Below are 27,647 nucleotides of genomic sequence, written 5' to 3' on the forward strand. Positions count from 1 at the left end.
TCTTTGCATTTGGAATGACCATTTGGTTGAGGACTGCCTGCCAATGCAGGAAACATAAGAGATGCAAGTTCAGTCACTGGGTCAGGAAGATCCCCTGGAGAAGGAAATGGCAACCCATTCCAGTATTCTTGCCTGGAAAATTCCGTGGACAGAGGAGCCTGGTGGGCTACAGTCCATGTGGTCACAGAGAGTCGAACACAATTGACTGCACACACAGTGCAATGCAATGAGGACCACGCTGGGTTAGGTGAACCATGCTTGTGTGGAAGGCAGCTTGGAGAGCTTGAGACCAGAGGCTCCTTCTAGGAATATCCACAATTGTCTAGGGACAGAGACAGTGAAGGCTACAGGAAGTAGAGGTAGGAAGGAATGGATGGATTTCAGATTTAAGTTCTGATTGATTAGAGGAAGGGAGAATGAGGAAGCAGGAGCCACGTATGATCAGGCCTTTACTTTTTCTTTCAGAGGCTCTGCTTGTATCCCACTTCTCTTGGGAGGGTCTTTCTGACCTCTCCCAAACTTTGCTGTATAACTCTGGCCTCAACTGTCTCTGCTTGTTCCTTCTTGGTTTTGTATGTTCTTAAGTTTGTTTTGCTTTCTCTAAGAAGAGGAAGCACTTAAAAGGTAGAATCTGCCTTTTATACTTTTTTGGGTGCAATTTTAGGTGTTTAATATGTATTAAACACCTATTAAATATTGGACTTTACATAATTCATTTATCTTTGGTTTTCTTCTAAGAGGGGAAGGAAGAATTGAACACAGATGTCAGATGGGAGGTTTCCTCCATCCAGAAGAAAACATTTGTGACTTGTGTGTCTAAAAGGGAATTTAATCAAATACACGTCAAAATCATCCAAAAGGAGTTTAAGATTGGGGTTTTAGAAGAGTAGACTAGCTTTTTTTGCCATTTAGTTCTAGAAACAACTTGGGCTTCCCTGGTGACTCAGATGGTAAAGAATCTGCCTACAATGCAGGAGACCCAGGTTCTATCCCAGGTTCTATCAGGAAGACCCCCCTGGAGAAGGAAATGGCAACCCACTCCAGGATTCTTGTCTGGAGATCCCATGGACAGAGGAGCCTGGAGGGCACCAGATCCCATGGTGTCACAAAAGAGCTGGACACAACTAGCGACTAACAGTTTCGCTTTTCACTTCTAGAAACAACTCACCTGGAAAGGTGCCTCTGGTGGGTTGCCCATGGCTCATACATCCAGAACAATTCATTTAATCGTACCACAGTTAACTGCTGCCTCTGATTCCAGAACAATTCATTTAATCGTACCACAGTTAACTGCTGCCTCTGAAGGGTCTGTGTTTGTGCTTCCCTCTGCAGGTCCCGAGCCCGGTGCCCCGTGTGAGCTGTCGCCCGTCAACGCCTCCCACCCGGTCCAGGCCTTGATGGAGAGCTTCACGGCTTTGTCGGGATGTGCCAGCAGGGGCACGGTGGGGCTGCCCCAGGAGGTGCACGTCCTCAACCTCCGTGCTGCCGACCAGGGGCCCGGCCAGCCGCAGAGAGAGGTGGGTGCGGCGCCAGCTTGCTACCCACTGCCCCTTGGAATTTGTCTTTACACTTCTCTGGATGTGGCGTCCTCTTCTTCCATTCTGGGTTTAATGAGGATGCTTGTGTATGAACATAAGTGGGGTGGAGGACACAAGGTACATGAGAGAGAGAGAAGGATTTCAATTAATTCAGAAGGATTGCTCTCTGAATTGGGCAACTCTAGGACTTCTCTCTAGAGAGCTTTCTCGGCTTTTCACTTTTCCTGCCCACCCCCCGCCCCCATATTGGAAAGAATGTTTTTGAGAATTTTACTTTTAAAACATGGTTGTGAAAAATAATGTTGCCATTTTTCTGTTATTGTAGAATGTCTTTTTCCTCTCCTTCTGTGCTGTCTTTCTTCTTTCTTTGCTTTGTCTTGTGAGCCTACTGCTCCTGCAGGATGTGTCAGGGGAAATGGAAGCCCTCTGGGATAAGGATGGCAGTACCTTGTATTAATATTCACATGAAAGCCCTGGAGTGGGTAGCTCCTTATGTTATCCAGGCAGCTTCTCGAAGATGGAGATGGTCTTGGTGGTGGTGGTGATGACCCAAGCTCATAGTGACTCAGTATTTCCTCTGTCCTCAGCACTGTTTGAACCACTCAAACACTTCTTCCAAGAAGTCCTATTACTGCCCTCAATTTATAGGTTATAGACAGGTGCAATGATAATTCACTTGCCCAAGGTCATTATCGTAAGAGTGAAATAGCCTCCTCTGTCTTGTGGCTTTGAAATGACCCACATTGTGGATAATGGTCATGCTACTTCTTTGAGGATAACACGCAGCTGTCATTGTTTCTGTTTTTAAGCTTTTGTGTCAGAAATGTTATCACTAGGGTATTATTTCTCTGGGAAGAGAGAAACCACAATAAACCCCAATCCCAGTGAAGTGTAGAAAAACTCCTGCAGAGCAGAATTTATCTTTGAGCTTGTTTCTGATCAAGAAAGTTAATTTCCAGAACCATTTGTTTATGTGCCTCAACCACTCTTCATTCTGGGGGGGCGGGGGAGGAGGAATAGGGGAGGTGAGGTGTCCAGAAGGGAAAGCAAACTGATCTTAATCTTGTGAAAGTGTGTGGAGTTGGCTCATTTCAAAGACAAATCATCCAGCCTTCCCAGCTACACTGGAAATTATTGTTAATACTCCTGGTTGCTTGCCATTGTTGCTGCAGCACATATTTCAGGTCAGATTTCTTTATCCCAGTAATGCGTCTTTAATTTTTAACTTGTGGGGGAGAATTTGTGGTGGGAGGGGACGAAGGGGAGGAGGAAGTGCAGCTCATATGAGATACTGCTGACTCCAGCAGTTCTTTAGCAGCAATAATTACTCATGCTATATATGCTGTCTCAGAAGAACCAAGAAAGAAAAAACAAGTCCGAGCTGTTACAAAAGCAGCAACAGCAGAAATTCTGCATGTTAAATTGTGCGGCACTATTGTTGATTCTGAAAATAGATTCACAGAAGACTATTGAAGCAAAAGAAAAATACCTCAAGGAATGACGGCAGAGCTCTTCCACACTTGTATTTACTGTGTTAGATAAAAATAGACATGGTTGTCCTGAAGATACGTAAAGTGAGCTGGCATCAAGGGACATCATATGCTCAGTGAGGAAGTAAAGAAAGAGGGCCTGTGGGGATAGTCTCTAAAACTTGGTTAAAAAATGTTTACTGTATGTATGATTTAAGATTAGTAATTTGAAGGTATTACTGAGACTAAGCAGCTGAGGGAAATTGCATTCTTCCCTTCTTTGGGGGACTTTAAGGAATTAGATGGTTGTGTTCTATCTTGTTAGAAGACAAAATGTTGGGACATGTGATCTTTGGAAATTCTCTCTGGCTCTGAACTGCTCTCATAGGGTAGACCTGGAGTATGTTATGTCTACAGAGTGACTGTCAAGGTTAATCCAGAGCAGTAAGGCCCTGACAAAGAGGCAACGAAGGAGAGTTTGTTTATGGACGGTAAGATGGGGGAGGAAAAATAAGTATCTCTTACCTTCTCCATGTGTGACTCTGGAAATTCATTACTGCAGCCATGCCAATAGCTTTTAAAGATCATTTAGATCCAGCAATTCCATTCCTAAGTGTATATACTAGAGAAAAGAAAACATACGTCCATGTGAAAACTTGTCCATGAATGTTCATAGCAATATTATTCATAATAGGCAAAAAATGGGAACAATCTGCATGCCTGAATGCCCGTCCCTGAATGCCTGTCAATGGATGAATGGATAAATGAAATGTGATATGTATATATCCATATGATGGAATGTTATTCAGCAATAAAAATGAATGAAATACTGATACATGCCACGACATGGATGAACCTTAAAAACATTATGCTAAGTGAAAGACACAAAAGACATATGCTGTCTGATTCCATACATATGAAATGTCCATGGTAGACATATTTATAGAGATAGAAAGTAAATTGGTGGTTGTTTAGGGCTGAAGGGCAAAAGAGAGAAATCAGGTACTGACTGAGTAGGAGTACAGAATTTCTTTGAGGGGGAGACAATGTTCTGAAATTGAATTGTAGTGATGGCTCCACAATTGTATATGAATATTAGTAAACACCAATGATAAATGTGAACATACTAAAAGCCATGGAGTTGTACTTTAAATGGGTGAATTTTATGGCATGTGGATTTTATTTCAGTAAAGCTGTTAAAAAAATAATAATTTAGCCTGTCAGTATTCTAATTGCCCTAAATAAAAGTTACCTTAACTGTATCTGTTTTTTTTAACACCAAGATTGCTTCCTCCTCCAACCTCAGCCCTTCCAACTCTTTCTGATGTTTTTAAAGATAACTTGATTTTTATACATATGCTATTTTATATGGTCTGTCCTAAAAATAACAGCCAGTTGATTCTGATGGTAATAATGGGAAGGAGGATCAGAGACAGCTTTGTGCATGTTTCTACCAAATATTAAGGGCAAATATTTTTCAAGATGAAATGATAAATGTTGTTGCTTGTAAATTAGAAAAGAATGCCCTACTGGCTCCAAGCCATCATTACTTTGACTCCCAGGACCGAGGTAGTTGTTTTTCATGCTGTCCTCAAATGCAAGGGAATTACTAAATCAACCCCATCCCACCCCGCCTCCTCCTGGCTTGTTATTGGTGCAGGATAATAAGCATTAAGATCTAGTATAAATCATCTGTTCTCTAACATTTTACTAAATTCCTATCTCCCAGGCACCTTAAGTTTCCTCAACTGAGGAGAGCCTTCTGCTTTTCCTCTGTGGAGGATAAAACAGCCTACACCTGAAAGTAATAACCACAGCAGGTTGACAAGATTTGGGGAAACAGCTATACTTAAGTTAGATAAACAATTTTATAGGCCAGCAGAGAATTTGTATCAGAAGCATGCTTGCTACAGTGATTAATACAAAGCTGTCTGTGGTGAAGCATGGTTTTGCTATTGACTTCCCTGCTGGATTCTCATCAGGACAACACAGACCTGTAGTTGTATTTTTCATCTGAGACTACACCTCTCATTTGTAATCATCGACTTTGGAAATAGCAGTCCTGGAAGTGAACAGGAAATTGGGAAAAGACTCCTTGGTGGCAGAGGTGGGCAGAAGAAGGTAAGCAGTTCTGAGAGATCAGTTTTGTCTTTTAGAATAAGTGGAATATATCATAGGTTTTGGGCTTCCCTGGTGTCTCAGTGGTGAAGAATCCGCCTGCCAGTGCAGGAGATGTGGGTTGGATCCTTGGGTCAGGAAGATTTGCTGGAGGAGGAGATGGCAACCCCCTCCAGTATTCTTGCCTGGCAAATCCCATGGACAGAGGAGCGTGGTAGGCTGCTGTCCCTGGGGTTGCAAAAGAGTTGGACATGACTTAGCAACTAAACAACAACAAATCATAGGTTTCATCCTTCTGTGCCCTTTAACCTCAAAGTAAAACCTGCCCCCTGCACGCCTCCCCGCCCCCACTCTTTCCCGATGACCCCATTCACCTGCCCCTAAGTTTGGTCCCTCTGGGTGTTTCCTGATTCCCAAGAAGGGTTGTAGCACTACTAAGAGGCTGCTTGTTGACAGTGATATGCTTTCATTAGTTGCTGGAATGGCAACAATTTGCTCCCTATCATCTAATTTTTATTGTGACCTGCTTTTTTTGTGGCAGTGCTTCTTTTCTATTTCCCGTTTGTCTAACTGCTTGCTTATTATGAAAAGCCCTTAGTTAGCAGTATGTATGTGTATAACAGATTCTGGGGGCAATTATGTGTGTTTAAATTTATGTATGTGTTTTGACATTAAAGAAGCAACTGTTAATGGGCGTGCCATGCGAGTGGGATGGCTGTAGGATGGAGTGAGGATCTGGGAGGATCCATTGTCGTGGGAAAGGGGCCAAGTTTAATAAATTTATCCTCATCCATCAGAGGGCTTCCCTGTTGGTTCAGACAGTAAAGAATCCACCTGCAATGCAGTAGACTGGGTTTGATCCTTGGGTTGGGACGTTCCCCTGGAGGAGGGCATGGCAACCCACTTCACTATTCTTGCCTGAAGAATCCCATGGACAGAGGAGCCTGGCGGCCTACAGTCCATGGGGTTGCAAAGAGTCAGACACGACTGAGCGACTAAGCCCACACACCTGTCAGAAAGCTCAGAACCTCCATTCTTTTATGTATTATTCTGTTTCATTCCAAAAGGGATTTGAGATGGGCTTACAACAGACATACCAACAGTGTAAGCAGAAATGCAAAATGAGGACAAAGAAGTGCAATTTGTTAGAAAGATATAGTTTGATAGCCATGAGCGTTAATGTGATTGGCATGATTGAGTTGAAATTTGGCTCCAGGCTTCTAGGCAGGCAGGGCCATATGGATGTATAGTTAATCACACATGTGGCTCCAAGTCACTTTTATTTTGGACCTTCTCTGAGGACTGTGGCATAAAGTTGTTCCTTTCCTGTTTTTTTTTGAGGGCAGGAAAAGACCATAGTTGAGAGAAAGAGAAGGAAGTGAACCTGTCTAAAATACGAACTGTTCTCCTTGCCTCTTAATAGCTCCCTTCTGTGTGTCTATGCTTAGTCGTGTTTGATTCTTTGTGACCCTGTGGACTGTAGCCCGCCAAGCTTCTCTGTCCGTGGCAATTTCCAGGCAAGAATACTGGAGTGGGTTGCCATTTCTTTCTCTGGGGGGATTCTTCCCCACCAGGGATTGAACCTGAGTCTCTTGCATCTCCTGCAATGGCAGGTGATTTCTTTACCACTGTGCCACCTGGGAAGCCCTTCTAATTCACTACCCTTAGCTCCCTGAGGCCCCAGATAACAGTAAAAGCGATGATCGTGGTGATGGTGAAGTGCCTGCTGTGGGCCAGCCACCTGCCCGGCACCTGTGTTATCTCTGTCTGTTCTCACTGTCAGCCCGAAGGGAGGTTACACAGCAGACCCTGGATATGCAGCCTTGCTCTGTTGGAGTCTACAGTCCAGGCTTTCCCCACAGTCCACTTCCCTTTCATATTTAGCTCTGACCTAACTCTGGCTATGAAACCGGCCATCCTGTCGCACTTAAACCTGTTCCGTGAGCCAGCAGATCTCCCACGGAAAGTTTGCATTTCCTGCATAGGCTTCTGATAGCTCTTTCCAATGCTCAGAGCTCCTTTTCTTCCCCTTCCTTGTGTCTTTGGGGCAGTTCTGAGGGTGGTTTTGTGTGTAGCATTGTCTCCCTTTTCCTTTCTGGCTTAAAAGATTATCATGTCAAGTGTCAGTAATTAGAAAATGCGGGACTGGGCTTAGGAGCCCTTGCACTCTATGTGGCTGTTAATCCTGCACTAAATGCCAACCTCCCATCTGTTTTTCACAGTTGATCGTTTTCCTCCCCCCAAATAAAGCTTTTAACTGCCTCCACAACAGTAACTCACCTGTCTTCTGCTAGTAATCCATGACTTGTAACCAAACTTGCTTGAATTGTGTGGGGAGAAAACAAAACATTCAGGCACCCTTCCTGCTCTGAGTGAAGTACAGGAGCTTCACTTTGTGGACTTTGCCATCTGATTTGGCATCTTTTTCCTTTGAGGACTCTGGCAGTTTAGGAATTAAATTAGACATCCCTGCAGCAACCTACTGACCTATCTGTCTGTCATCTTTCCCCTGTTTCTGCAATATTAGGTGGACAACTTCTTTCTTTTTGGCCCCCACCTCCAGTTATTAAAATATGGACAGAACAGTGCAGGGGTTGGGGGAGCGGTTGGGTTTCTTACCTTCAGCTATCACCACTGAAAGAATTGATAGAAAATTTCAAGACTTTTTTGGAGAGTATACATGTGGGAGCAGAAATATCAAATGAACACTAGCAAGCACATTAGGTACATTCCTACTCTTGTGAGGGGCATTTTTCCCTCTGCTGTTATTTGTGAATGACTTCCCAGTGCTACTCCTGTGTATATGCTGGGGAAAAAACCTCAAACAAACTCAAGGCTATTTATGTTTCAGAGATCTTATATGTAGCATGTGCTAAAATAAGCAGGCATCAAAGTAAACCCCTCACACACAGACACTGTATATTGGTGAAATTCAGTTACTAAACAAACACTTTCCATGTATAAACACTGCCTGGTGTTTGTTTAAATGGAAGTTGTTTTGGAAGCCACCCCAGCCTGACAGGTAAAGTCATCTCTGAACTGGCCTTTTCGTCACAGACCGGCAGCAGATCTGTCAGAAAGTTACCCTGACCACAGTGATCACGTGTCTAAAAAGACATTCCTTTTCCTCTTTCTTTCTTCTTTTTTTTTTTTTTATCTCTTTAGCTCTCCCTTTCTTCTCTCCTCTGTCCCTTCTTCTTTCCCTTTTTTCCCTCCTTCTTTCTTCCCCCATTCATTTGAGCGTTGCTGTGAAAATTATTTCATTAAGTTGAAAGACAACCGAACCTGGCTTTCACATAGAATTGGAGGCCCTAAATGAATAGGACAGCCACATTATTTAAAACGAGTTGCCCCTTCGTTTGAAGATACTCAGTGCCGGTTACGTGATGACACCCTCCTGGGCAGTATGAAGGTGCCAGGCCAGGACTGGACAGAGGAGCAGGGGTGGGGCCAGCCAGGCAGCCAGACGCCCGGCTGCTATTTCAACAGAAGACAGTGCAGGCCAGGTAGAACTGGCCTCGATAGTCAATGATGGTTTCTAACACATTGGGGTAAGATGTTCAGTCTCAAGCTACAGCTAACTCTCAAATGAGGACTCTCCAGAAACCCAATCTTGGAATTTTAGAAAAAGGGAAAGCAGATTCAGAGTGATAATAATGTTAATAAATGTCAGGATTTAGCAAACCGATTAGGACACAAGAGGTGAAGAAGTTATAAGACACACTGGCTAGCCGCATGGCTTAAACCCCGCCGTTCACCATAGTGACGTCCAGATGCAGTAATGTAGCCCTCAGAAGGCACGCTCCCTGCCCCACAGAGGGACTGAGCCTGGTTGGATGCTGCCATTTTAGCATGAGGTAATGCCGGTTATGTTTTTTGCTGGCTGGGAGCTGACAGATTGAAAAATCCTCTCTTGTTATTGCCTCTTCCCCAGTCTGGAGGAGAGGCTGCCTTGACTCCTTCTGAAATTTGTCCAGCAGCAGCATTTTCCAACTGGTGCAGTCTTGGTCTTTATGGAGGTTAGGGTTACGACCTCAACCCATACCCTTGTTGCCATGGTGACTGCTCTTGACTTTTAAAAAATTGTGTAATTTCCCCAAAATATTGTTAGGAAATGTTTCTAACGTTTTCTGGGAGTACCCTCCACATTTGAAAATGTGACTTTTTGCTTTTAGAACTCTTTGGGGAGTATTTTAAAAAAGCAATAGACCAAAGTAAAGAGCAGGTTTGCAAATCTGAGACCCAGATGTGCCGGTTGGGCAAATGCCCAGTTTGTGTGTGTTGACGAGTGTCCAGATATCCAGCTTGTATTTTTTTCTTTCCATTGCTGATTTGCTCTCTTGACATTTTGTTTGAAAATGTCAATTTACTGGCTAATACCTCTGACTGAAATACCCAAATTCTGCAGAAGTGTTCATTACTTTCAAGAGTCCCACTCTCCACTGTGTTTTTTTTTAAATATCTCTGTGAAAATGAGACACGTGTTTAATTACTCTCCTTTCTCTCTCAGTGAAGAGGCTGTGTATGAACCTGGCCCTGCTGATTGCCTCTCTGCACCATCTTGTTTCTTTTCCATGTATATCCCACACTTTGAGTGAGTGAGTCTGTGTTTCCTGCCTTCCCCTTCTTTCCTCTCTGTAGCCTGACTTCTGCTCTCCTGAATCTGTCTCTGGTGATTCCCTTTTGACCAACTCATTGGTTGCTAGGCCTGGAGAGATGCCCTCAAGACAACCTAGTTTTAACCACCTTCCAGGGCCAGGGAGTGAAGCCGTGGCTTATTCACTGTCAAACAAGAATTTGGTGTCAGGGCTGGACTGGACCCCAGGGACCTCAGCTCCTGTTGCAGAGTTCTTTCTACCACCTCCCCTTTCCACACTCTTGACCCCACCTCAGCTCCTTTTTCTGTGCCCCTTCTTCTAGCATCTCTCTTTGGGTTTCAGGATATTACCTTGGCTTGGTTCTCCTTCTACCTTTTCATCTGTTTTTCTGTTTCTTTCCCAGCTTCTCGTTCTTTTTTCTCAGTGGTTTTGACTGAACCGTAGTCCTTGGCCCTGGTTTTCCCCTGTCTACTCTCCCTGAGGTGGCTTGTCTGTTCTCAGGATTTGGATTGTCACCTCCATGCCAACGACTCCCCAGACTCATGGCTTCTCAAGTGGAGCTCCGGTCTGCTCTCCAAAGCACTGTACCTCTCACGTCTTACCTCAGACTCTCAGGTGCCTGAGGTGTGCTGTGAAGCTGTGGCTATCACTGTGGTCCTACCTGGTGTCAGACAGAGGGCTGCCTCAGCTCTGTCACTTCTCAAGCATGTGACTCTGGGTGAGTTACTTAATTCTCTGAGCCCCAGTTTCCTCTTCGGTAAAATAGAGATGATAGTGGCAATTCTTTAGAAGATTCACTGAGGATGGAGAGATGTCTCTGTGGCCCCCTTAGGGCTGGCATGTATGCTTAGCACACAAGAAACAATCAAATGCTAGCTATTTATCTTTAAAATTGACTGTAAGTACCTTCCAAAGCTGGTATTCTCCTTACCCCCATGCTGGTTTATCAGTCTAACTTCCTTGTCCCGTCAACGGTACCACTACCATCTTGTCTTGGGACACTTTTTTCCACCTTTTTTTTTTTTTCAAATCACCTGTGTGTGTTTTCAGTGTATTTTTGTTTCATTTTTTTTTTTCCTCCCTTGGCCACTCTGCACAGCATGTGGGATCTTAGTTTCCCAAACAGGGATTGAACCCAGGACCCATGCAATGGATGCATGGAGTCTTAATCACTGGACCACCAGGGAAATCCTATGTCTTGGGACTTTTGAACCATCTTGGACTTACCTATTCACTGAAACCCTATATTTGTTCATTCACAAAGTTTTATAATCAGTAATCAAAAAAAATCATTCCTCTGAATTTTCCTCTGAAATTTCCTGAGTTTCTATGCTCCTCTCCACTGCCTTGCAGCTCGTTAACCAGTCTGCTGGGACTGGCCTAATCAGCTTTCAGTTCAGTTCAGTTCAGTCGCTCAGTCATGTCCAACTCTTTGCTTTAGGCCCTGATTATTTCAGTCCAGCTTGTGGCCTCTTCATTGAAATGATTTTTCTCTAAATAATGTTCTTATAATTGATTCATTTGTTCATTCATTTATAGACTTATTCAATGAGTTATTCATTGAGAACCTACTGTGTACTAGATAGACTCTCTGCTGAATTCCTCCTCATCGTTATGCCTTGAGCATTGCTGCGGGTTGAGGGAAAATCAGCTTAATACTGTGTGACAAATAATATGACCATTATTTGTCCCCAGCAGCAGGAGTTGTAATTCTATATGCAGGAGAGGGAGGGATTCTCAGAAGAGAGCATTTGATGAAAGACTTCAAAGTCAAGTAGAAGTTACTGGGCTGAGGGGAAGGAAGGCTTCAACATGTGCAGAAGGAAGAGCAAAACCACGTGTGGAGGAAATTTCTTCCCTGTGCATGGTGTGGCTGATGTACATACAGATCAGGCAGTGGCAAGCTATGGGCTTTGGGCCCAATCCTTGCTGTTGCCTATTTTTGTATGTATGTAATTTACACACTGTAAAATTCACCTGTTTCAAGCATGCAAGTCAATGACTTTCAGTATATTTATATATTTATAGTGCAACTATCATGACAACTGAAGTTTAAAACATTTTTAGTACCCCCGAAAGGAAACTTGGTGCCCATTAGCAATCATTCCTCATTCCCCATGCTCCCACCCACTAATCTACTTTCTTTATAGATTTGAAATTCTGGGCATTTTTCAAATAAATAGAATCACATAATATGGGTGACATTTATGACTCTTACTTAATGTAATGCACTTGAGGTTCATCCATGCTGTGCATGTATTGGTTATTTCATTCCTTTTTATTTATGAACAGCATTCTGTTATATGGCTATACCACACCTTACTTATCCATTCATCAATCTAAAGCCTATTTTTGTAAGTAAAGTTTTTTGGGGGGGGAATAAATAAAGTTTTATTGGCACATGTGAAGTGAAATCGCTCAGTCGTGTCCGACTCTTTGCGACCCCATGGACTGTAGCCTACCAGGCTCCTCCGTCTATGGGATTCTCCAGGCGAGAGTACTGGAGTGGGTTACCATTTCCTTCTCCAGGGGATCTTCCCAACCCAGGGGTCAAACCCAGGTCTCCCACATTGGAGGCAGATGCTTTAACCTCTGAGCCACCATGCCCATTTGTTTACTTGTTGTCTGTGGCCTCTTCCTTGCCACAGTGGAAGACTTGAGTTAGGGTAACAAGAATAACAAAGCCCCAGATGTCTACAGTCTGGTGATTTTCAGATAAAGCTTGCCAACCCCTGGAATAGAGGATGCGGCAATGATGGGAGCAGCGGTGGGGGTAGGCTGGATCCTGGAAGTGGAAGATGAGACTGGAAAAGCCGCACAAGTAAGGATTTGGACTTAATCCTATGGATCAGTGTATATGGTATGCAGTGCCCCTGTATCTGAATCCCTTGGAAATACTTAAGTGCATGTTCCTGAGCTCACCCCTGACCTTTCTGCTGAATCCATTGCCTTACAACTTTTTCTTAATTCCACCTGAGCTGCTTTCTTAACTCCTCAAACATAACATGGGTCCTGTTTGAAGCCCATGTGCTAAGTCTTAGCTCATCAGCAAGTCTTTTCCTGGTTCCTTTATCCTCCTCCAACTCCTTCTTTACTAAAGGTAGCTCTGACTCCCTCGCCCCCTACAATCTGCACCTCCCCAGAGTATGGGATTATATGTTTTCTTGTCTTATTTGCTGCTGAATCATGTTTGCTAATCTTGTGTAGTCGGCTGGTGAGTGGACTTCCTAAAGTCAGGAACCAAGCTGGACTCATTTGCATGGATTCTTTTTTTTTTAGAAACTTTTTATTTTGTATTGGGTATAGCTGATTAACAATGTTGTGATAGTTTCAGGTGGACAGCAAAGGGACTCAGCAATGCATATATATGTATCCATTCTCCCCCAAACTCCCCTCCCATCTTCGCCTTGCAGGGACTCTGGGTTTTTGCATGGTGCTGAGGACATTATTTAAAGTATCATCATAAGTCTGCTTAAATTCTTCCCTTTTTCCACTGTGTACTTTGGTTTGATTTAATTATATTGGTGGACTTGGTGTTTTATCCCCAGTCCTTAGCTGCTATAGCAGAGCAGGTATTTTCTGCTTTGTATTACTGCATCGATTTATTTTTCCTAATTAAATCTTGTGCATACATGCTGCATGCTCAGTTGTGTCTGATTCTTTGCAGCCTCATGGACTGTAGCCTGCCAGGCCTGTCTGTCCATGGAATTTTCCATGGCAAGAATACTGGAGTGGATTGCTATTTCCTTCTCCATGGGATCTTCTCGACCCAGGGATCGAACCCACGTCTCTTGTGATTCCTGCACTGGCAGGCAGATTCTTTACCACTGAGCTAGGTGGGCTACTGCAATTTACTATATTTTCTCCCGGTCTCTGTTTTAGACTTTTCTAGCCTGTTTCTGAGTTTTTTTTTCTTTACTGTTATAGATTTTAGTCCTCTATTAGTACACCAGCTAGCCTTTTCCCTCAGCTGGGTAAAAGCTATAAATGGCTTTCGACTCCATGCTGCTCCCTTGGGTAGCTCATTTGATCTGAGTCGGGTTTGAAGTTGGTCCATTGAGAACGATCTGTCCTGATGCAGGGGGATGATTCCCAGCCAATTCTTCATGTTGCTGGAATTAATTAACCTTGATTCCTCCAATTGAAAGAAGGCATTTTACTTTACCCTATATCATTAAATACTTAATACTTGATTTTTTTTATTTTGTTTTTTTGCTCAGTGAGCACTTAAAATATCCCTGCCTGTATAGTAATTTGTTCCCTGTTTAATGTGGCTTTTTCCTTTGTTTACTCTGGACTCAAGTCTTTGTAGCTTGTTTTCTAAGTCAGCTCAAAAGTTGCTGGTCATTGGATTTGGCAGCCTTTTCCAGCTTTACCCACCAGAACCCTACAGGAAGTTGTGTGTCGGCCAGAAGAGTCTGTTTACTTAGAGCATGGTGTCCAGCAGAAGCAATCCATTTATGAGGGTCTGGTCTTAAAGACACAGGAATCTGAATCTGTTTGAAAGACCTGCTGCTTTGGCTTCCATTGCCATTCTGTGCTCTGTGCTTTCCTTTCCAGGCTGCTTGGATGCCTCAGCTAGACGGTTGGTTAATTGAAATAGTTCTTTGCCTGAAACTCCTTGGCCTTGTGTGACATGCTAAAACATCAATGCCCAGATACTAGATAGCCTTTTAAACTCACAGGAAAAAGATTAATTTTTAAAATTGTCTTTTATAAGTTTAGCATTATTTTCTAGTATCCTGATGGCATTTTGCTCCAAATGCACTCCTGATTTAGGATGCTAAAACTAAGGTAAAATGGCTGTACTTTTAACTCCTGGGTATGGTTCTTTGCCTGCAATCATCTGGCATTATCTGGCTTCTAGTCCCAGACACCCTACAATAGTGTTTTGTATTTATGGCATTTTCCACCTGAACTACAGAGTCCTTTGACTGCATCTAGAATTTTTACATCCTTTGGTAAAAGAGAGGTAAATTTTAGCTAAGATTTGGCTTCTTTTGAAGATAGAAAGACTAAATTAGATATCTCTGGGTCTAATATAAGCCAAGGAGAGCCAGCTGTAGCATCCAGGATGGGTGTAGGCAGGCGGACGGGTTTACTTGCTCTGCAGCATGTGGGATCTTAGTTCCCTGACCAGGGTTCGAATCCACACCCCCTGCATTGCAAGGAGGATTCTTTAAGCTCTGGATCTCCAGGGAAGTCCCTTATCTGATTCTTTCTGATTTGCTACAACAGGTTGGTGATGTGGCTGTAGGTTTCATTTGCCTAGCACCTATGCACTGATCTAAAGGGAAGCTGCCTTCATATTTTAAGAGGTGAGCCCCCCACAAGGCCTCACTTCTAGGGACATGAGTGCATATGCAGGTGCCTTGGGAGAGAGGACTAAGGAGATGTGGCAGGTGCTGAGAGGGCTGAGAAAAGAGAGGCAGAGGAAAGTGAGGCTTACATTTTCCACTTCTAGTCACACTCCTGTTGTCTTTTCTGGCCGTCTGCAGTTGGATTTTTTTGTGAGGTGGGAATTATATGAGATTCCTACCTCAGGATAGCTCCTAAAGAATGCTGACTTTTCTTAGCCTTCAGTAAATTTAAAACTTAATGAAGTTTAAAAAAAAACAAACCACATTTCTTGCATACTCCTGTCCACCTCAAGGGGATAGGTATGAAGGCAAGGCTTTCCTTGGGAGAGTGGTTTCTGAAGATAAAGGAGAAGGCTGAAGCCCAGTGAAGCCCGAGGTCCACGTGGCCGTGGCCGTGTGTGCTTTGCTGTGAGATGTACGTCTCCTTTGCTTGCCACGCCGAGTCTCAGATTTGGGGGTCTTCCAAAATCCAAGGCGACTGAAGAACTTAATTTCCAGTGGAGTCATGTGCGGGCATTTTGCCTCTACCATCTGTCCCAGAGGAATTCTGGGGGCCAATTACCCTGCCTTGTTCTCTGAACACCCCCCAGACTGTCATCTGGTGCAGCTGGCCAGAGGGTTCTGCCTGTTCCCTAGTGTGAGCTCTTTCTGCCAAGCAGAGAGGCTATTAGAGGGTTTTCTGCTAGCCTTTGTTGCTTTTGCTGTGTTCTTAATGCGTGTATTTCCTGCTTTCATAGGGAATGAAGATTCCACTCTTTTCCCTCTTATCATCACTAGTTGTTAAGATAGTAAGAATCTAAATGAAATGGTAATATCACCATTGAAAGTAAGTATTCCTCTGAAAAGATTTCTTTTTGTTCAGTTTTAATGCTGTTAATATCTAATTCCCAGTGTTTTTGTTGGAAGCTGTTCAAATTTCCCAAATCATAAAATCTTTCAAAGCCTACTCCAAGTTACTTTTTCTTGATTCAATTCTCCTCTTTTTGCATTGAAAAAAAAAAAGCTTAGTTTCAAGGAGGGAAATGACCCGTTTATTAGAGACCACAGTGATATGGACCCCTGATATGTTGTGAGGGTTTGTTGTTTTTTTTTTTAATGTTTTTGGAGTCATGTACAGAGGTAATTTTTAGTTCTCTTTTTGCCATGTGTTCTTACATGCATTTCCTAAACACTTTCCCTGGCTTGGTACTATTACTGTGTATATGTCCTACATGTGTTTCCTATTTTTTATGACTCATACTTACGGTACTCATAAAGATTTATCCTTTATCTTGGCTCTGAGTAATGAGCCCACTTGCACATTTCCAGCAAAGATGTGGGTTGGGACTTCTGTGTCTAATCCTGGAGGATAGGCCTCTTGAAGGCATAGTGCAGGAAGCGTGACATACTCATCTAAGGTTCTATTCACTTCTCCTCCCTGAGGAAGCAGTCAAGTTAGTTTCTGTGCGTTTATTAATTTGTGTTTTCCAGGTTTTGCTTTTCCTTGCTCCTTTTAGTCCACCATGAGCGAGACCACCAGAGGGTGACGGGATGGAACAAATGTGCTGCTCCTTTTCCCTGCTGGCAACTATGTTAAAGAGTCTGATGGAGGAAGGAATGGAAATAATTAAACTGAAATGATATCTGTATTACATGTGGCAGCAAACATCCAGGGGGTCTTCTTGGGTTCAAACATTCAGACCCAAGAAATTATCACAGGCCACAGGTGGCTTCAATCTGCTAAAGGATACAGGGAGGGGACTGCAGCACAGAGCAGAGCAGCGTGGCCTTCCTCTTCATTCGGATGCCTGTGGCTTTGGATGCATGAGTTCATACAGCCATCTGGAGTTCTCCAATCGATGGCTCCAATGCTAGATCTACATGGGGTGTGTGTGTGTATGTGTGTGTTGCTCTGGTTTAGAAGCCTCATACCTCCCAGGAACTAATAGGCAACTATGCTCTATAGGAATAGTTTCTATGATGCCCATGAAAAACATACCTGGTTTGCTAAGGTCTCTGCTCTCAGGGAAGCCTCCAAATATTTCTTCTCATCAGAGATTTAAAATTTTTCCAATCCCCATACAATTTACCAATCCCAGGGATAATTTTTATCATAAGCAAGTTACCTTTTATTATAGTTGACATACTGTTTTAGAGTACCAGGATTATAGAGATAAGAGAATTAACAGAAGATCCAATTCTCATGTGAAAAAGGAATAAACTTTGCCAACTCTTTGTCCACACCTGTTGACTTTTATTATTTTTCTTATACATATTCCTGATTATGGTAGGTTAAATAATGGTTTCCATAGATATGCCCATATCCTAATCCCCCAAACTTGTGAATGTTACCATATTAATATTGTATGGAAAAAGTCTGTGCAGATGTGATTAACTGAAGAATTTTAAGGTGAGAACATTCTCCTGAGTCATCTGGGTGGCCTCTGAATGCAATCACATGTGTCCTTATAAGACAGAGATTTGATGTAGACAGAAGAGGAGAAGGTGATGTGACCATGGAGAGAGAGGTTGAAGTGATGGGACCACAAGCCAAGGAATATCAGCAGCTGTGAGAAGCTAGAAGAGGCAAGCAATGGTTTCTCCCTTAGAGCCTCTGGAGACTCTGGTGTATCTGCTGACACTTTGAGAATGATAACAGAATTAACTTTTTGTTGTTTTAAGCCATCAAGTTTTTAGTTACTGCAGCCACAGGAAATTAACACACTCCCTATCTCACCTTAACTTGGGAGGTTTTCTTGAGTTCCATGCAGCCCTCCTATCCCCATTTTGTTCACTGCTTGTGTTCTCCATCTCCATAAGGGACACTACTACCTAGCTACCAAGGCCAAAATCCTTGTCATTATCCATTGACTTTCTATGTTTATCAGATGTCACATGCAATCCTATTTATTGTACCATAAAAATATACTTTGACTCTGCACACCTTTGACCCCCACCCCGCCACTTCTCTCACCCCTCTGCCCCCACCACCACATTTGGTTTGAACCACCTGAGGCTCAGTGGACCCCTAACCCAAGTCCCAAATGCCTGTGTTAGAATTCTGATTCCACTGCTTATGAGCTGACTTTGGGCAAGTTATCTAACTTCTCTATGCCTCATTTTCTTCCTGTGGGGATAATAATAGTATCTACTTTATAAGTTGGGCTCCCCAGATGGCACTAGTGGTAAAGAATTGCTTGCCAATGCAAGAGTTTTAAGAGATGTGGGTCCAGTCCCTGGGTTGGGAAGATCCCCTGGAGAAGGGAATGGCAACCCACTCCAGTATTCTTGTCTGAAGAATCCCATAGACAGAGGAGCCTGGCTGGCTGTAGTCCATAGGGTCAAACAGAGTGGGACAGGACTGAAGGGACTTAGCATGCACACACTTTATAAGTTGCTCTGACAGTTAAATAGTTAAAATGTGACAAGTGCTTAGAACAGTACTTGGAATATAATAAGCACTTAGAAAATGTTAGCTACTGTCATTATTAGCTAATACATAGCAGCTTGAATGATCCTTTAAAAACTTAAGTCCAGTCACAAAATTCACCAGCTCAACTTGCCACAGTGGCTTCCCATTATATTTAGAGTAAAATCCAAAATCCCAGTGTAACTCTCACGCTCTCCCCACTGCCCTCACCATTTTCACCATACTGTAGTTGTTAGTCCAGATGTCCTTCAAAAGTGCAGAGCATGTTCCTTCCTCTTATCCTTTGCTTGGAGCACTTCTTCTGTTTACTCACTGGACTTGTTCCTTTCTTTCTTCCAGTCTCTTCCCAACCATGACCTCTACAGAGAGATCTTCATCAGTTCAGTTCACTTCAGTCGCTCAGTCGTGTCTAACTCTGCAACCCCATGGACTGCAGCACGCCAGACTTCCCTGTCCATCACCAACTCCTGGAGCTCACTCAAACTCATGTCCATTAAGTCGGAGATGCCATCCAACCACATCATCCTCTGTCATCCCCTTCTCCTCCCGCCTTCAATCATTCCAAGCATCAGGGTCTTTTCCAATGAGTCAGTTCTTTGCATCAGATGGCCAAAGTATTGGAGTTTCAGCTTCAACATCAGTCCTTCCAATGAATATTCAGGACTGATTTCCTTTAGGATGGACTGGTTGGATCTCCTTGCAGTCCAAGGGACTCTCAAGAGTCTTCTTCAACACCACAGTTCAAAAGCATCAATTCTTGGGGACTCAGCTTTCTTTCTAGTCCAACTCTCACATCCATATATGACTACTGGAAAAACCAAAGCTTTGACTAGACAGACCTTTGTTGACAAAGTAATGTCTCTGCTTTTTAATAAGCTGTCTAGGTTGGTTGTATCTTTTCTTCCAAGGAGCAAGCATCTTTTCATTTCATGGCTGCAATCACCATCTGCAGTGATTTTGGAGCCCCCCAAAATAAAGTCAGCCACTGTTTACACGGTTTCCCCATCTATTTGCTGTGAAGTGATGGGACCGGATGCCATGATCTTAGTTTTCTGAATGTTGAGTTTTAAGCCAACTTTTTCACTCTGCTCTTTCACTTTCATCAAGAGGCTCTTTAGTTCTTCTTCACTTTCTGCCATAAGGGTGGTGTCTTGCATATCCGAGGTCATTGATATTTCTCCCAGCAATCTTGATTCCAGCTTGGGCTTCCTCCAGTCCAGCTTTCGCATGATGTACTCAGCATATAAGTTAAATAGGGTGACAATATACAGCCTTGATGTATTCTTTTCCCTATTTGGAACCAGTCTGTTATTCCATGTCCAGTTCTAATTGTTGCTTCTTGACCTACATACAGATTTCTCAGGAGGCAAGTCAGGAGGTATGGTATACCTGCCTCTTGAAGAGTTTTCCACAATTTGTTGTGATCTACACAGTCAAAGGCTTTGGCATAGTCAATAAAGCAGAAATAGATGTTTTCCTGGAACTCTCTTATTTTTTCGATGATCCAGTGGATGTTGGCAATTTGATCTCTGGTTCCTCTGCCTTTTCTAAATCCAGCTTGAACATCTGGAAGTCCTCGGTTCAAGTACTATTGAAGCCTGGCTTGGAGAATTTTGAGCATTACTTTGCTAGCGTGTGAGATGAGTGCAGCAGTGTGGTAGTTCGAGCATTCTTTGGCATTGCCTTTCTTTGGGATTGGAATGAAAACTGACTTTTTCCAGTCCTGTGGCCATTGCTGAGTTTTCCAAATTTGCTGGCATATTGAGTGCAGCACTTTCACAGCACCACCTTTTAGGATTTGAAATAGCTCAACTGGAATTCCATCACCTCCACCAGCTTTGTTCATAGTGATGCTTCCTAATACGACTCACTTGACTTTGCATTCCAGGATGTCTGGCTCTAGGTGAATGATCACACCATCATGATTATCTGGGTCATGAAGATCTTTTTTGTATAGTTCTTCTGTGTATTCTTGTCATCTCTTCTTAATATCTTCTTCTTCTGTTAGGTCCATACCATTTCTGTCCTTTATTGTGCCCATCTTTGCATGAAATGTTCCCTTGATATCTCTAATTTTCTTGAAAAGCTCTCTAGTCTTTCCCATTCTATTGTTTTCCTCTAGTTCTTTGCAATGATCACTGAGGGAGGCTTTCTTATCTCTCTTTGCTATTCTTTGGAACTCTGCATTCAGATGGGTATATCTGTCCTTTTCTCCTTTGCCTTTCACTTCTGTTCATTTCACAGCTATTTGTAAGGCCTCCTTAGACAACCATTTTGCCTTTTTGCATTTCTTTTTCTTGGGGATGGTCTTGATCCCTGTCTCCTGTACAATGTCATGAACCTTTGTCCATAGTTCTTCAGGCTCTCTGTCTATCAGATTTAGTTCCTTAAATCTACTTCTCACTTCCCCTGTATAATCATTAGGTATTTGATTTAGGTCATAGCTGAATGGTCTAGTGGTTTTCCCTACTTTCTTCAATTTAAGTCTGAATTTGGAAATAAGGATTCCATGATCTGATTCACAGTCCGCTCCTGGTCTTGTTTTCTTCATCTTTGGCTGCAAAGAACATAATCAGTCTGATTTCGGTATAGATCATCTGGTGATGTCCATGTGTAGAGTCTTCTCTTATGTTGTTGGAAGAAGGTGTTTGCTATGACCAGTGTGTTCTCTAGGCAAAACTCTACTAGCCTTTGCCCTGCTTCATTCTGTACTCCAAGGCCAAATTTGCTTGTTACTCTAGGTATTTCTTGACTTCCTAGTTTTGCATTCCAGTCCCCTGTAATGAAAAGGACATCTTTTTTGGATGTTAGTTTTAGAAGGTCTTGTAGTTCTTCTTAGAACTGTTCAACTTCAATTTCTTTAGCATTACTGGTTGGGGTATAGACTTGGATTACTGTGATATTGAGTGATTTGCCTTGGAAACGAACAGAGATCATTCTGTTGTTTCTGAGATTGCATCCAAGTACTGCATTTCAGACTTTCTTGTTGCGTATGATGTCAACTCCATTTCTTCTAAGGGATTCTTGCCCACAGTAGTAGACATAATGGCCATCTGATTTAAATTCACCCATTCCAGTCCATTTTAGCTCGATGATTTCTAAAATGTTGATGTTTACTCTTGCCATTTTCTGTTTGACCACTTCTAATTTGCCTTGATTCATGGACCTAACATTCCAAGTTCCTATGCAGTATTGCTCTTTACAGCATCAGACTTTACTTCTATCACCACCAGTCACATCCACAACTGGATCTTCGTAGACCACCCCATTTAAAATAACCACACCCCTTGCCCTCACTATCTCCAAACCCTTTTTTACTTTTTAATAATAACTCATTTATATTTAAATATGTTTATATTTATATTTAATATTTATATCTGCTTATTGTCTGTCACCACCCTTATGGCAAAAGTGAAGAAGAACTAAAGACCCTTTTGATGAAAGTGAAAGAGGAGAGTGAAAAAGTTGGCTTAAAGCTCAACATTCAGAAAACTAAGATCATGGCACCTGGTCCCATCACTTCATGGCAAATAGATGGGGAAACAGTTGAAACAGTGACTGACTTTATTTTGGGGGGCTCCAAAATCACTGCAGATGGTGATTGCAGCCATGAAATTAAAAGACATGTACTCCTTGGAAGTAAAGTTATGACCAACCTAGACAGTTTATTAAAAAGCAGAGACATTACTTTGTCAACAAAGATCCGTCTAGTCAAGGTATGGTTTTTCCAGTAGTCATGTATGGATGTGAGAGTTGTACTAGAAAGAAAGCTGAGTGCTCAAGAATTGATGCTTTTGAACTGTGGTGTTGGAGAAGACTCTTGAGAGTCTCTTGGACTGCAAGGAGATCCAACCAGGCCACAAAGGAGATCAGTCTTGGGTGTTCATTGGAAGGACTGATGTTGAAGCTGAAACTCCAATACTTTGGCCACCTGATGTGAAGAGCTGACTCATTTGAAAAGACCCTGATGCTGGGAAAGATTGAAGGCAGGAGGAGAAGGGGACGACAGAGGATGATGAGATGTTTGGATGGCATCACCAACTCAATGGACATTGGTTTGGGTGAACTCCGGGAGTTGGTGATGGACATGGAGGCCTGGCGTGCTGCGGTTCATGGGGTCACAAAGAGTCGGACACTACTGAGTGACTGAACTTATTAACTAACTAACTTCCATTAGAATATCCATGAGGTGTTTTACTTTGTGCACTATCTTCACTAATTAGAACATATCTAGCACACAGTAAGCATTCAATAAATAATATGTGAGATAAATGCTTGAATCAACAAGTGAATATGATGATTGTAACAGCTTAGCTTTATTAAATGGACTGAGTTAGAAATGTTTTATTTAGAAATTTCTTATATTTTCTGTAAAGTCTGGTTATTGGCATATAGGTTCAATCATAAAGTAATTTGTGTGTGTGTGTGTGTGTGCGTGTGTGTGTGTGTTTTGGGGGGCTGCATCACAGCTTGTGGAATCTTAGTTCCCAGACTAGGGATTGAACTCAGGCCGCTGCAGTGAAAGCACCAAGTCATAACCACTGAACTGTCAGGAAACTCCTTAAAGTAATGTTTCTTAATCCAGGTTTCAAGGTGTAATAGATAGATCACTGGATTGTACGTCTTAATGATTGTTTCTTCATTTATCAAGATTTTATTTAAACTTGAGCAAATCTGTAAACCCATGGGAATCAGTTTCTTCATTTGTTGATATGAAGAGGTTGGGAAGATTGAGATATAATATTTCTTTCAGTGCTTTTTTTTTTTTGATTGTACATTGAGAGTTAAGTGCTTTTTCTTTTTTAAATACCTTAGTCCAGGCCTCCAAATTAAAAGTAAAAAAGATTAATTTGCATTTAGTGAAAAATACCAATTGAAAACTAGAATAGAAAGTGGATTTCTGGAATTGTTAAAACTAGAGAATATCCTTAAAGAAACCCTCAGTGTGCAGTGGGTTAGGAACCAACTAATAACTGAAATGTAAACGAATAATATTTGGTGTCTTCTGTGTGTGCGTGCATGTGTGTGTGTGTGTGTGTTTTAAACCTGGATTAAGAAGGATTTCCAGATCCGGGAGGCAAATCTGGCCTCCAAATGCTTGGGATAATGCTTTTCAGTTTCACTGCTTAGGTCTTACTGCCTCTCACTGTAGAAATTTCTTGATTTTCCAAACAGTTAACTGTTTCATCAGGACAGAGTACACACAAAGAATCTTTCTGCCTCTCTATTTATTGAAAAACAGAAGATTAGAGGAACTAATCATTTCGGTTTACTCGAGTGAAGGCCCCTCCCTCCCCCCGTAATTAGAACCAGCAACGGGACAGCCTGGGCCGCAAGCCTTGGGGACTGCGCCCCCCGCGCAGAGCATTGTGGGAGTGACGGAGGCAGCAGTCCGCGCACCGCCGCGCGCACCCCGTCAGAGAGTAACACCTGTGGACTTAAGGGACAGAGACATAGGAATATTATTGCCCCAGACACCCGTGATCAAAACGTAAGCAGATAGATTTAATCAACTGCAGCTGGGCCGAGGTAAACACAGAAGTGCTAAGGAATCCGGCGTGCTGGAAGGGACTGGGCCGGGGGAGGCGCCCTGCCGGAGTAATTGGAGCCAGGTGTGCTAGCCTGGCAGTGCTACTTGGAGGTGAGAATTTGGAGAGGTCTGAAATAGGGATGTGGTTTGGCTGAGGGCTGGAGGCAAAATTTTCCAAGACTGGGGGAGGAGGCTGGTAAATAAAACACAGCCGAACTGAGGAGTATGAAATACGTTAGGACAGCAAGTACCTTGGCAACTGTGAGAGCTTGTCTCTGATGGCGCTGCCTGTTGGTGTTTACCATGGGAGAATGAGTGCTCGTCTGTATTGATGCAGATCTTCAGAGCCTGTTGGATTGAGTCGATCTTCAACGCAGAAAGGGGCCATTTAGGTAGACCTCTAAAGATAAATGTTTGTCCCCAAACTTCCCAGCCACACACAGATTGGGAGAAACCTGTGGCTTTACCTCATCCAGTGACTTCAGCTGTCTTGGAAGAAGTTCATGGCTTTAGCACTTCCTGTATTCCTGTTTCTCTGGAAAGCATACTCCAGGATGGAAAGGCAGGTGATGGAGTTTCAGAAATTTCCCATCGTTCGGAAATTTGGGGTCTCCTCAGAGCAGATGTGGTGTTGGGGTCAGGCATGGAATAGATATGGCATATTCAGGACTGTTCTTTGTTGGATTCTGAACAAAATTTCCCCAAATTGCAGTGTAATTTGGAGAACAAGACTTGAGCCTGCCCATTCGACCCTTTTCTGAACAGGAGTAAACTGGTGAAGATGACCATTAACATTTGTGCTGCTTGTGCTGTATCTTTCCCACCTGGTTTCTGATGAGACCCGAATCCCAGAGGTTGAGGGGAAAGCTGGGAAATGGCAGAAAAGCCACTGATTCTTTATTGGGAAGCCTGGAGAATCCCATGGACAGAGGAGCCTGGCAGGCTACAGTCCATGGGGTTGCAGAGAGTCAGACATGACTGAGTGACTTTCACATCATTAAGGATTGTGCTTGCAACTGTAGTCAGTTTGTCATCCTGCTTCAAAATCCAGGGACCTATCGGCAGGAGGTGATGGTACCACATTGATTGGAGCCACAGTCAAACAAAAAACAGGTAAACTGCTTTCTCGGGGGATGAAGAAAGGCAGCATTCTGGTCAGTTTCATCAATGCCGCTTCCAGGGGCGTTAACACTAGTTTACAGACATTGAAACTGAGACTGAGAGAGGTTAAATACTCTCCCCCAAATCATGAGCTAGGAAGTAACTGGTAGAGCCCAAGCTTAAATCTGCAGCATACATCTCCTGTAGATGGGGTTGATGTGCAGTTGAGTGACTGTGGGCAAGGTGGACTTTCCCAAGGTTTTGACACTTGTTTGATCATTAAATCACTATTTATTAAGCACCTGTTACTAGGCAGTCTTTGATGCCGCTTGAGACTACCAAAGGTAGCAAAGATAGAGTGGATAGCAAATTCTCCCTCTGTTCCTGCTCCCATTTAGATGATCTCATCTCCTTGCTCTCCTTAACTGTGGGCTTAAGTATGGCTCCCGATATTGTTTGTTAACTTTAATCATATTGGAGATAAGTCTTTGAGCTTCAATAAAATAGCCACCTGGTAACAATTACATGTGACTAGGTGGGTTGTCATCTATAGGTTAAGCCCTCAGAAAGAGGGGCAGGTTGGGGCATCCTATTACTCCCAATAGCTCTGTTCTATACAAACAGCTTTCTTTGCTGGATTATCTGTGCCAAAATATTACCAAATAGCTTGGAAACAGGTTAGAATTTTGCCCTTTAGGGAAAAAAAAGACCATGGAGTTGAATTTGGAAGGGAATCTTGGAAAATATTTCAGTAAAACAATGTATCATTCACATGCTCAAAAATTTAGTACTGCAGGACTCCTGCTGGCAGAATCAGGTGAACTTTGAGATATATTGTGACTTGATCTTGAATTCTTGCTTATCTGAAGTAGGCTGAAAGTTGGTTATTTTTGTTTTCTTGGCCATGGCCTTTTATCAGAAATGCCTATCAGATATGATTTAGATAGATGCCAAAAGGCTTTCTGGTAACTTTTCTATATCCACAGCTACCTTTTTTCCCCTTCAGTTTTATAAAAACATAAATGCAAAGATTTCCCAGCACCATGTTGTGAAGTCATCCCATATGTTGGTTCATCTTTCCTTCGTCTTTCATACATTCATTCATTTATTTGTTCTAAAAATATGTGAGTGTTCACCATGTACGGACATTTTCCTAGGATTGGGGATATAGTGGTGAAGAAGGCAGAGTTTCAGCCTTTGTAATGCTTGTGTTGTTTTGAACATGAGGTATTCAAGTACTTGAAGGAGTGGTCATTAGGGTGGATAGGAAAGGCTTCCTTGAGGAGGTACACTTCAACAGACATACTAATGATGAAAAGGAGTGAACCATGGGAAGTGATCCATGGGAAGACTATGCCAGATACAAGATCTGCTTATGTCAAGGCCCGGAGCTTGGAAGTGACTTGAGGAGGTGAATGAGAAGGCCAGCATGACTGGAATCTAGTAAGCAAGGAGGAAAGCATAAGAGATGGGATTAGCTAGTCAAGGGTCAGATCATATGATGCTTTGCAGGGAGAGAAGTTGCTTCTTGGCATTCTTTATGTTTCTGTGTGCTTATCCAGTGGTTAAAGAGGCTGACCCTGAACTCTGAAGATTCAGGGAGATTTTTTTCAGTATCAGAGAATTGGTTCTGTAAGGAGAAGCATGGAAAGTTCCACTAGCAGGATAAGTAGAAGCTGGATCACTGGTATGGATGTTTGGGTTCTAGCCCCAATGATGCCATAACCAGCTGTGGAATTGGGGCATGCCATCACCTCTTTGGGCTTCAATTTCCTCTGCAATAAATATTTCCTCTACAAAAAATAGACTGTGTCTAAAATCTCCTGTATCACTAAAGGTCAGTGATTTTATTGTGCACAAATTTCATTTTGTGTTTTATCCTCTTCTTTCAGGTTTTTATCACTGCTTACAGTAACTAAGTCCACTGGTTCTAATTTTACCCTTTTCCTTATTCTTTTGCTTCTTGAACAGCCAGTGAAGTACTAGGGGAACAAAAAAGTGGCAGGAAAAGTAAAGAGTGGGGGGGGATGAGTGAACTTCATAACTTCACACCTTGGATCTAGAGCTGGTCATAGACACCGTATGAGTCAATTGTAGTGAATAAGATTTGTTCTCAGCCTATTGATTTATGGTTTAACAAAGAGCAACCATTGTCTTTATTAAGGGAGATTATCCCATCAAAATAGTGGTTTTAGAACCTGACAGCATAATAAAGTTATTGTTGATTCTTGTTTTTAAATTGTATTTTGATTTACTAGAAAGATAGAAAATAAAAAAATTCTTCCAGTCTTCCTGAGATTCAGTATAAATCACGCAGCTCTGTTATTCGAAAGTATATCTAAAAGAAATTAGCAAAACCAAATAAATTAACTTGTCCTAGGACTATTATCTTGTCAACACTATGTATTTTAAAAGACACTGTAAATCTTGATTTACCTTTAGGATTAGCCTTGAGTATTTTATGATTTATTTTGCTTCTGTCAAGCATAAAAGACAATAAGGCACACACTGACCCAGAGTTAAA

The 27,647-nt window shown here is 42.5% G+C and overlaps 1 protein-coding gene across 2 annotated transcripts in view; it reads left to right on the forward strand.

Annotated features, from left to right (window-relative positions):
* The window catches only part of TGFBR3 (transforming growth factor beta receptor 3), a 194,567-nt gene that overhangs the window by 74,182 nt on the left and 92,738 nt on the right, over nucleotides 1-27,647 (forward strand). For both annotated transcript variants that reach the window (XM_065908873.1, XM_065908884.1), the window contains exon 3: nucleotides 1,333-1,517. In XM_065908873.1, coding sequence (XP_065764945.1) covers nucleotides 1,333-1,517 — 185 coding nt within the window. The remainder of the gene's footprint in view (nucleotides 1-1,332; nucleotides 1,518-27,647) is intronic.

Source organism: Muntiacus reevesi, chromosome 1 (genome assembly GCF_963930625.1).
Source record: "Muntiacus reevesi chromosome 1, mMunRee1.1, whole genome shotgun sequence".
Taxonomy (NCBI): domain Eukaryota; kingdom Metazoa; phylum Chordata; class Mammalia; order Artiodactyla; family Cervidae; genus Muntiacus; species Muntiacus reevesi.